Genomic DNA, 12,804 nt, shown 5'->3' with positions numbered 1-12,804 from the left:
TTATTATTATTATTATGAAGTATTTGTATAAAACTGTAAATATTTATATGTAAGTAATGATATAGGTACATATATTTTTAACGACTTGATTACAACATAACTCAGAGCCATTTCGATCTTTAGTAAAAGAAACAGTCCATTCAGTTTTTATGAAAATTATGGTTTTTTATACTAAAATTAATGTGACAGTAAAAATTCCTTACTTGAAACTGGAAAAAAATATATTTTATATTTATTCGTAAAATAGCTGGAGGTAATTAGAACGGCGATAATATATCTAAATTGGATAAAATATTTATATTAACTTCGGAATGCAGATTCACCAGACCAACATTTAAAAATAGCTCTTATCGAGAATGTTGTGATAACAATAATTAAGATATTCCCCCCCCCCTTAAATATTTGCTTTTAACTGGGCATTTACTTCTAACAAATATACATAAAACGTTTACATTGTATGTCGAATGTAATCGATTTTATAATTTGCTTAAACGTGATCATGAAAAAATTACAAGTTAAGTGTAACAATATGTTATTGATATACACACATAATATGTTAGCATTTCACCATATCCATTTAAAAAATAAAGACCAATAATAATTATGGATACTCCCGAAAGCACTTACAATTATTAGACTGTTGAAAAATATGTTTCTTTTATTAAGAAGTATTCTTGAATACTTATTAATAATTGTTTTTTTAAATGTTATTTAACGAATATTTACAACCTATGCTACAAGGCATAATAAGTAAATAGTAATATTGATATACATACAGAGAGAAAAAAACTGTGATATAATACGAGGAGGGAGGCATCCAGTGATAGAACCCGACGTGATTTTTTTAAATTCATTTTTATTCGATAATTTGTTAAATTAATAGATCTCGACACCAATTCCTTCGGAGTCGACGAGAGTAATTTCTGGGGATGAATTGGTTGCAAGTTGTGATATTAAAGTGTGAATGAGTCTGTAATTTAGAATAATTTTGCTTGTATTATTTTGTGGCTAATTGGTTTATTAATTAGATTTCAAAGTAATTTTGAAGTGTGCAATTAGACACAAACCATGGGATAAAAGCGATAATTCCTAGAGTGATGGATTGGAATGCTTGTAAGGTACGAAGTTGGGATGGTTTTGCACATCTCCAAATATGGGTTGCATAGGTCAAGGGATTTGTATATAATGATTTTAGAACTGAAAGCTAGTTTTGATTTAAGGATTGGGTGTAGTAAACGGAGTCTGCTGCTGAGAAATTTCCTTTTAGATTTTATGTGAGGGCCCCAAGTTAATCGTTTGTCCACTATGACAACGAGATATTTGACCTTCGAAGATATCGAGATAGGTATTCCTTGGAACTGGGGATGCGGTGGATTGGATTTTTTTAGCGTGAAAGGAGTGTATATTGATTTTTTAGGATTAATTTTAATTCTCCATTTGGATGACCAGTCATCAATTAAATTTAAATGTGTTTGAAGAAAATTGAAAGTTACTACAGGGTCATTTCCACAAGTGGCCACCACATTATTTGGTCTTTTTGGAATGTCAGTCGTAAAAACATTGAATAGATTAAGGGAAATGTCACTTGGCATACGATTTGCTAAATTAGAGTTAATTACCAAGTTATATGAAGCAGGTAAAAACAATTTGAGTTTAAAGAGTAAGCCTTCATGCCCATTCGCGGTGGAAAGCCTGTGCTACAAAAATCCCCTGGGCAATTTTTTTTTTCTAATGAAGATGAAGAAATTTGATCTGTCGGTCTGTGAATTTGGTGAACAATCAAGTGATTGGTTCCGAAGCCATGTAAGAGTAGCTTGCAAATACAAGTTTTCAGCAAGATATGTTTTATTTTCTAGACTAGAGTAAACCCAAGTCTAATGTATTCGTTGTAGTCTAATGCAAATTAAGTATATTATATTATTAATTTAAATTATATTATGTTAAACTTACCGACTAATTGGCGACATATTTTCTCTATATTATCTTAAATCTGGTTTAATAGCACACAAATTACCATTTCCCAACAGTTTGGTTGCAGAAATTATAGAAAATATAAATAATTTGATTGAAACAGAATATATATATTTAATCACCATATTATTTATTTATCCATTGGATTGCACAAGTGATTTATAATTATAGTACAGTTATGAAAAATGTTGCGCGTATGAAAATGAATTACAATTAACGTTATGTAAATGTGTACTGGATTCATTTATTGTTACTCGTAAAATTAATTTAGATTGTAAAGTAGATCTAAATATTCTATATTAATTTTAATTATACACCAAATGAATACATAAACCGATTAAATTTTTTGAGCATCAATTAAACCTACACGCACGCTTCGTTAACAATTTGTTTTTATGTTTTATAGGCAGTACATAAATCAAATATACTATATTATAAAGTAGATAAACTATTATAATTGGATAACTTGCTATCCATGCGATTGAACTCTAAATTTGCTTGTTTTATTTATTTTTAATAATAATATAATAATACTGTAATCGTTATGTAAAGTAAGTTATGTTAATAATGTATTTTTATTTATATTATAGTTTTAAGTAGTAATATATAATACTAGCGTCTAGCATAGTATACGTTACACTGGGTAGCAATTATTGGTATTTTCTTGTTTTTTCGATTTAAATACGGTTGGTGAAACTGGTTGAATTGTAAGCGACCAATAAATGAAACGCATACTTAGTAGTATAAATGTGCTTCTATATTTATTATTTATGCTGTATTCTATAGAGTATAGATGATATGGTTAGGTCTAGATTTAGCTTACTTGATTATGATAACTAACTAATAAACTGACCCTTGTCGTGATTTTGTGTTCCATATGATTTATACGATTATAATAATCACACCTTTATTCGTATAATAGAAAATTCGTTATTTTTTAATAGTCTGCATTTCAGCACACAATGGGTCAAAGTGGTTATTGAATGTCGGTCGGTGGTAATAATTAAAATATTTAAATTATCCCAAAAAATGTTTCATGTTCTAGTTTTCCTAACAGAATTACCTATTTACTATGTACGATATTTATAGTTAACGTTTTTATTCTATAGCCCATATGATTGAAAAACAAGTTCAACTAGAACTACCAAAAAAAAATTATAGGTGGTATTAAGATAAGAGTTATAATTTTCTAATATTTAAATTATAAGTTGATTTATGATTTCGTATTTAACTACATACAACATTAACACCGGATTGCACAAAAAAAAAAATTAATTTAATGGTTCATTAGAATTAATTGGATTTATCTCGACCTACTAAATTATTTTTAAAGAACCACTAAACATCTATTATTGATTCATTTAATGTTTAATGAACATTTAGGCGATTACTGGTTACTAACAATAATATATTTCTCTGTTTTTTCAATACTTAATAACTCGCCTCTTCATTTTAATATTTATTTTATTAACATATTATACACTAAATATACTGATCAAACAATTATTTATGCGTTCAGGTTATATTTTGGCACTAACCCAAACAGGTTATTTACTTCTCATTCATACTTAATGACTACAGCTTTCGGTATGAACATTAGATCTCTGTAATTTTAACACGAGTATCATAAGTCATAACGTTATGAAATCACGGGCAAATAACATTTCTATGTAATACAATTAATATTATAAATGTTTTTCAATTAGATCCAACGTTATGAAACTTAATATTTTTCTTTATTCTCAATAATAACTTATAGATTTTAAATTTTAACTGTATCGATTAATTCAATTTATATTTTATACTATTTGGTAGTTATTGTGCGTTACCAGCAGTTATAATCTTAATGAGTCCTCAATATTATAAGTATTATACTATTATTAATGTAAAGGACATTGGTGAGTATGTAAATTGTTTAGATCTCAATTAACAGGATAAGGTTTGGTAAAAAAAGTCGATAGAACGTTTTTCATGCGATATGATGTTTATCAACTATTTAACTTGTTTTTGGGTGGATGTTATTTATAATTATTTAAATTATAAATCCCCGTACCGTTACATGAATCCGGGTCCAGATTGATGTCCGTCAGAATATAACTCGACACGTTTGTAATGAATCAGTTCTCTTAAATTGTACGCGTATACAATTGAATACTGTGTACCGGTTTTGACTGGTTGTAAAGTAAAATTATTGTCGTTTTAGAAGAGTCAGATATTTGACTACGTGTACTCAAGTTTTAATGATTTTTATGGACGAGTTTAAGGTTTATTTTCACATTCAGTTATAAACTAACTAATAATCATTTATACTGCGTTTAAAATAGACATAATAGTAATCAGTTTTAAAGTAAATAGTGTTAAATAAACACGTTTAAACAATACTTGCAGTTATTTTCCTATATGACTGTGTAAACTTCGTTATCCTTTAAGGCGATGATAAGTTTTTTCATAAAGATAATATTATTTTAAAATTTCAGTATGCACATTAAAAATTAAACAGAATTTAAATGAAGATATTGGGAATGTTGTGAGTTTATTATATTATTATTTAAATTCGTAATAAATGTTTATATTTGAAATAAACTATTTTTAGAAAATAAAATAATTTAAAAAAAACTGACATAAAACTTGTTTAAAAAGAACAAATAAAAAAAAGTTTCCACCTTCTAAGGAAAATGGTTTATAATATTTTGTTAGTTTGTCAACATATTGGTAGTACCTAAATAATCTATAAAATATTTCATACAAATTTGGAACTAATTTGACTATTTTGATAAAAATGATATAAAGCCGTTAATTTTAATTTTAATAAATATGAACATTTTTTATGTGTTTCTCTTAAATTTTAAAGAGGAAAGCGTGCGCTTTTTACATTTTTGGCCTAATGAAGTCTATAGATTAGAAATGTAAAAAGTTTACCTCTTAAATATATATGTATACAATATAATAAAAGTACGAAACTTACAATGTATTAAAAATTCTTAACTATATAAAGGTTATTATTATTGTTATATCTAGACTGGTGCAATGGTTTTTATTTTGGCTTGAGTCTGGATGAATAGGTACCAAACTGTGAATGAGTATTTCATTGCGTCGCGTCATCAAAAATCGTATTATTGTGTAGTTTTTGTTGTTGTTTTGTAATTTTTGTCGCAAAAATATTTAATTTTCTTTAAAAATAATATATTGAATACGTCTTAGGTAATTAATGGCAATTTTATTTTTTTATTATGATGGCATAAAAACAAAATGTTTAATTATTATGTGAGTTAAACATAGTATTATTTATTTTTGTAAAATAAGTATTTTATTTTTGTATTTCTCAGTTACACAGGTCTAAAATGGCATGTTTGATTTGGCGGGAGTTAATAGCTGGATGCCAGCACAACGTTGAAACTTGAGTGTTGAAAAACAAGTTTGGAGTCCATGGATATGGAGTAGAAGGGAGGTTATTTATTTCTCTAGACGGTTATTCACTCAGATAAACCACGTGTAAAAATATTGCCAACTTGGCATCTTTTTTAAATGCTTTTCTTTAACTCGCTAACACGTACGTAAGTACGTTTGTACGGGTATTTTTCAAATCTTTCAAACATAATTTAACCCACTTCCTGATGTCGTAGAGGGCTGAAACTTGGCACAGACACTCATCTTACTCATCTTAGATGACAATACAATATTCTGTAATAATATTGGGACTCGGACAACCAGGTCGCCCTACACAGGGTCTTGTGTTGGGGTCATTTTACTAAAATTTCATGTTTTTTCAAATCTTCTTAAATGAAATTAACCCACTTCCTAATACCGTAGAAGGCTGAAATTTAACCCAGACACTCACTTCAACAAAGTCCAAATTCATTGAGTTAAGTATTATAAAATGTATGTGTCGCACACTAATATTGAACCAAATTTAAATTTAAAGAAAACTTACAATATAAAATATTACCTGATTTATGAGGGACTTTGTTGGATAGGGCCCAAGCTTTTCCCAAGTTCTTTTTAGTAAAAATTAAAGATGTTTGACATTATTTAAAATTATAGTTAATTTTCGGTTGTTTTCAAAGTAATTAACATTTTAAATATAATGTGCCAACTGCTACAATTTATTGGTAAATTGTTCTTGAAGAGAAATTACATTTTACTTCTTAGTTCTCTTTTTTTTAGAAAAGCAAGTTTTTAAAAAAAAATTTTTTTTATTAATTTATTTTTTTGGCTTATCGAGGAATGTACTCCATAATATTGTTTAATTGGTGTAATGAGGAGGGATCTTTTTAACTTTTACCTACTCTCCTCCGTTATAATACCAAATAGATATGTTTTGTCATCTATAGAGTTGATTGAGTAAATTGGTCCATTAAAAAATGTTGTAAATGTGAGTACAAATATAAAATAACACGCTTGCTCTCATCGAAGCTCAAATAATAATCAATTAAATTATATTATATAATGTGTGCTATGGTTTAAACCGCTTTAGGTTTAAGTAATTACTCTCTATACTTCTGTCGGTGTAAAACACTCTTATCGTAATTATTATAACTTATATAATAATCAAAAATAGTACTCAGCTGACTCTGAAGATTTTTAACCATACCTATAAATAAATCAAATCAAGTACCAATTAAAATATCCTAGTTCTGTTTAAAACTTAATTTTATAAAAAGTTATATTGTTGCATCTGGCACGGAGCATCTCTTAGGTGGTACATATATGAATTGACTAATGGTAATACAACAATTTTATTTCAAAAGAATAGTGTTATATAACCATATTTAAGTCGTAAAATTATATCATCAATTATATGAACACAGTGTATAGAAAATATGACATATTTGATTTGTGTACGTACTTTGCTAATATTATGGTAACATGGTTTATTATATGCGAGTTGTTTTTGTTTCAAATATATTTATTCTAAAATTGTATTTTTAAAAAATTAAAGCAACATTTAAATTTAAGTATACGGCAAAATATATAAACTGTACTTTAAACTGTTTTTTTTAATGAATTGTACTCTCGCGTATAAAATTATTTACTTGATTTATTTTAAACCCATTCGAATTTCAATCGAGTTTGTTAATATTATTAAGCCTTTTAGTTTTTTTTTTCTTACAGTGTATTTTTCTTCATTTATATACTTTATATGTATAAAATAATAATAAAGAATAATTTAACCTTAACAAATGTCGAATATAGTCTGATCATCTATTGACGTATCAGATGGTAAAATAGGCTATAGGTAGAGATATTCGATCTGTATAGTAAATCGATCTACTTGATTATCAATTAATATAAAATATATATCGTTAATTTCTTGTAACCTAGTACCTATGATAAATATGATAACATAGGTGTGATATTCATGAGTACAGGTCAACAATAGTGGTTTACGTTATTTTTATTTACTCATATTGTGTAAATATGCATACCTGAGTTTATTAATACTCTGCTTATATAATATACATATTCAAATATTACAATCGCCTAAATGATTTTGGTTTTGATTGGTCAACATTTCAGAAATTGGATTAACATAACATTATAATTATACGTTTTATTTAACTCATTCCGTAACTAACAGTGTTTTACATAAAATGTGTTGATCCTTTTACAATTTACTATCGCTAAGGTAGCGTTTTACATTGATTATCATAACTAATTCTTATTTTAGGCGAAAATATATAAGACAAGTAAATTATGATAATTTGTATACGATAATTAAAAAATATATTATAATGATGTAACCTCTCGGTATTATTTTAATTGTTAACTAAAATTTTAATGTAAATTTATAAAAGTATATACTATACATACTGTACATATTTTATATTGTTGAACATAATGGTTTTCAAGATTATTAAAAATACCATGTGTACGAATAGTAAATGACTCCCACTGGATTTTGTAATCAAGTCGGATAAATTTCTATCTAAAAAAACTTTAGACGCGATAAAATCAAACACTTTTAAGAAAAAAATACTCGACGGTTCTAACACAAGCCAATTGCTTGTTTTACGGGTTTACTCTAGGAAAATAGTTTTGAATACAACGACGGACGATTATACACCAAAAGTATTCAGATAACAGAATAATTTTAGTAATGCTTTTCATTACTTTCAACCGTTAAAAATACTTTGTGTGTTACCATTACTAGCTTTTTTTTTTTTCCACATGCACCCATAAAATACCGAGGGTGGACGCTCCCTGTGAGGAATTACTTCCCCCTTAACCATTACTAGCTTATAAAATCCAAATGTATCAAATTATTGGCATAATGAGATATAGTGTAACTATTTTAAATGAGGTTATTAGTTGAATTTTATGGAACTTAATTTACGAAGATTATCATCAACGCGTTCTATTTACACTACAAAACTTATGGTAAAGTTTTTTAATTAAAAAAATGGTAAATCTAACGTATCGTTATATACTTATAATACATTTTTCTCAGTGTAGTTATTTCGTATTGTCTTTATGATTAAATATGGCGTATAATCAAGGACTCTATTATTAATAAAAATAATATGGAAAAAATGATAGACACTTCGCTCTTTCTTTACCCACAGCCATGAAATAATAACTATTTGCTAGACTTAATTTTATATTAAGTAGCTATGAAAATACCTTAAATAGTATTATTGATAAAATGTGGATTAATATTGAGTTATTCAGTATTCAAAGTGCCACGCAATTTATATAATAAAGTATTCGCAGGTAGTTAAAATTCCCTTTATTATTCGTAAAGTGAGGACACTCCTTACGAAGTGACATTAACTACTAAGCACTCAACAGCAGTGCAAATGACAAGTTACACAACGGTATTTAAACATGTAAGGGACTATGGTTTGATTAATATCCATATAAATATTGTTGTCAACAAGAGTGTCAGTTTTAGAACTGTTCAATAAACTTCTACTCGGCTGCTGCTAATGAGTTATGGGTGAAAAACATTTAAACTGATTGTTGTACATTGCAGTAGTTTACAGAACAGCTTAATGTTCAATAATGAGTAACTTATGTGATGATTTGGCAACATAATAACAAAAAAAACTGGTAGCTACAAACGATGTATAATTATTAAATGGATCTTATTGTTACTTGTTTTTATCGATAATTTGATACCTTTATATATTCACATATGCAGTTTTGATAATTATTTTGTTATATGATCAATGGACAATGACTGTTAAATATTCTAAATTAATATTTTTTTACGTATATATATTTAATATATTCTTTTGATTATTAATAATATCTATTCTAGACAAGCAGTAGGTATCTATCAAAACAATTTGCTAATTAAATTTTATTGTTTGTAACTATTTAAATCTTTTACAAATAATCAATTTAATGATAATTTTAGGAATATTAAGTATTTTATTTTAATTAATAATGAACCATGCAATTTCTCTACCAGACGGGGTTGTGAATTGTTTTTTTTTAAACTTAATACTGATCCAAAAATGTTTAAAATCTGACTTCGATGGTGTAGTACATTTTTAATTTTAATTAGGAACGTATATGACGTTGGCTAAAAACCACAAGATAGATTTAGCAATTTTATATCATACTCGTAAGTCATAACAATAAACAAATAATTAAATATTTTATATTATATTATTTCTTGAAATGTGTAATGGTAGCATAGTAAATTTCTCGTAGAACACGCTTATTGTAATGTAAACTTCTTTTTAATAGATGTTAATACCTATATACTAGAAAATATAATTATATATGTAAATATAGTTATGGCTATGGAATAAATCGTAAATTAATTGACATATTCATTTTTTAACTTATAGCAGTTTGTGTAAAATACAAAACCTAGCAATGTTGTGCGTGGAAATGCAGGTATGATAATATTTATCTATTTATATACATTAATGACGACGTGTGTGGCATGTCTTATGTCTGTTCAGTTTATACGGATCATATGATACAATATCCGGGAGCCTGGCTGCCGTCCTATGGTCTTGTATCCTTTCAACTAAAATCTAAATTCGATCGGACATTTTCTGACCGTAAAATGATGAGGGCACCCGGGTTCAAGTGACAAGTCTCAATTTGAACCAGTGCAGTGGTGTGTTACGTTTATTTTGGTGGTAAAAAATAAGATTATTAATATTGTGACGCCACTTATAAGATTTATAAAAAATTACTAGATAAAAACATAATTTTTGAAAGATATACTTATGACATTCAGTTGTCATACGATATTTTATATGCCCCAATCAATAACGATTAAAGTGTATAATTATAGTTGTAGGCTTATTGTTTTCACTGAAAAGCACTTACTATTATAATATCGAAAGGATTATGTTTTTTATTTAATATTAAGAACGGCGTGACAAAACCCAGACAGAAGAAAATATTAATGCTTACAAAATGTTATCAAACAGTTTAATAATATTCTTTAATCATGTTTAGACTTTAAATGTTTCAAAAATATTACTTACAGTTTTTCTAGTATTATACAAATATGTCTAATGTACTACTTTACAGATTGTGTCAGCTTTGCAAAACAAACTGTGATTCTTTCCTAGATTTTTTATTGACAATATCCTGATATAGTATGAAGTTTTAAAAATCAATGAGATAGTTTTTAGCAGTAAGTAGGAGAATATGCAAATAAGTGTGTTATACAAATATACCCATGACAAATTGTAATTTCCAAAAATGGTATGGGAGTAATATAGAATAATTGTTAAATCCGACATTCTAAATAAAATATACATATATGCATACAAGCAATATTAAGCTTAATAACATTTGTTGGCAGATGATACTGGTGTAATATAAATTAATAACGAATTTGATAGCATAATATAATTGAATTACCTACCATTACTGTTTTTCGTACGTTACATGTATATTTCACACATCAAAGTATATATCATTAATTTGACAATTAATTTTATACAATTGTGAATTGTCATTTCTACTATCATTTTTGACGTGGAGTACACATCTTTTCTTTGTTGTCAGGAACAAATATTTTTTAATAATAATTTCAATAGGTTATTTTAATTATATATATATTTTTTATTAAAAGATTTCCTTTACTTACAATCTATACAAAATATGTATAACCAGCAAGTCTGATGACAAAGATACAGTGACAATAATGTAAGAATAGGAAGGCTTTCAGCAGTGCCACCTGACCATAATAAATTATATTTATAACTGACATTTGTTTAAAATTTAAATTTCAGATTTTTTTAAGCTTCTTACATCAAGATAAAAAAAATGATTCTGCTCATACTTTTTATATTTTAAACAAACCAAATAAGTATAAATCAAGCAAAATAAACAACGATGATCATTAATCACTAGTCCACAATTATTATAATGTATTATACGCATATCGTTTTTGGACAAATATTTTAATAATTTTGAGCGGCAGCTAGCGTGGATTGTTGTTTACAAAGCCTATTTCGAATAAAAAAAATACTTTTGGTGGTCATTTTTCTCCCTATGTCATATTTTGGGCGTGGTTGATCAAAGATCAGAAGACAGGTCAGTGAAATCTTTATACAAAGTCACGACAGCGAGAATAGATTGAAATTAACAATTATGAAATAAGATACTACAGCCTGTAGGCTGTAGCGTATTAGTTTTGTATATTAGTACGCTGACATCTAAAATGTGTTATAATAGCTATTTCAACAGTTTTGAATTGGTAAGACATGAAAAAATACAATGGTGATATATCCACGCGCTAAAACATTCTAATAATATAGACTACCAGGTTAATGATAAATTACACGTGAAATCAAATTACGTGGGCAGCAGACCGTATGGCGTATTAGATTATTTAAATTTATCGGTCATCGTGTAAATTATTTTAAATATAGAGCCACGCTGTAAAAACTCGTTTTCATTATTATGCGGAATTCCTGTAATATTGCTAATATAGAAATATTACACTCATCGCAGCGTTGTTTATTATTTTTAGTAAAATGTTTTGATCACAATACGGTGTTCTTATATAGTTGGTATAGTTTCGTATCAGCTTATGTTTAAGAGGCACTGAATCGTATACTCTCAATAATTGTTCATCCATCGCCGATTTATTTATGTACCTATTTAATTTTTTAGCCGCTTACACTGTCTTCTTAGTTGATAGGTTTACATACTAGTAAGCTTTTATAAGTAGTATAGTTATGTCTAAAAAGGCTAGTATCCCTTTTGGTAATTTGTTGTAATTTATATATTTATTGACCCAACTCATTTTTTCCAAAAAGTGACAATGGCCCTTTTAAATACATAAGGTAACAGATATTATATAACTCATTGTGCTATAGCGTCTTGTAAGCATATGAAAGGCACAGGGGAAAAACGGTAGTTGTCACATTATGAAAATTTTAGAGTATAGCAAAAACAAAGTTCGTGAATTCCTCTCCCTCTTACATAAGAACAAAAAAAATCACATTAAATGCTATTCTAATAAAAAATGTATTTATTTAAATAATCTATTGACATAAATAAAAAAAATGAATGGCATAAATTGAAAAAAATTGTTTTTATTATAATGTGACTACTACCGTTTTTCCCCTGTGCCCTTCATATATGAGTGATGCTAAGTTTGCATGATTTCATAAATAAAAAAAAATTATTTTTATTATTGTTATATAAAATATTATTTTTGTTTTTTAGGTGCCGCCATGGGATTGTCAGTGGCGGGAGACGGGCCTTCGTAGATTTGACGCTGCGAAGGACACCGTCGATTTAGCCAAAGGCATCGCAAAGACTATGGTAATTGACCGGTTACAAAGCTTGATTGCGGTAAGTGCGTATGTTTCCGAATACTATTATAATATGTATTTTCATTTTATA

The 12,804-nt window shown here is 27.4% G+C and overlaps 1 protein-coding gene across 1 annotated transcript in view; it reads left to right on the top strand.

Annotated features, from left to right (window-relative positions):
* The window catches only part of LOC126838302 (uncharacterized), a 57,670-nt gene that overhangs the window by 29,382 nt on the left and 15,484 nt on the right, over positions 1 to 12,804 (top strand). The window contains exon 3 of the mRNA XM_050572626.1: positions 12,625 to 12,753. Within this exon, the coding sequence (XP_050428583.1) occupies positions 12,721 to 12,753 (33 nt within the window). The 5' untranslated portion in view covers positions 12,625 to 12,720. The remainder of the gene's footprint in view (positions 1 to 12,624; positions 12,754 to 12,804) is intronic.

This window comes from Adelges cooleyi, unplaced genomic scaffold (genome assembly GCF_023614345.1).
Source record: "Adelges cooleyi isolate 19-005CV unplaced genomic scaffold, UGA_ACOO_1.1 ACOO_flye_CR_arks_rails_tigmint_CR_PRNA_30, whole genome shotgun sequence".
Lineage (NCBI taxonomy): Eukaryota > Metazoa > Arthropoda > Insecta > Hemiptera > Adelgidae > Adelges > Adelges cooleyi.
This window is presented reverse-complemented; position numbering and strand designations above follow the sequence as displayed.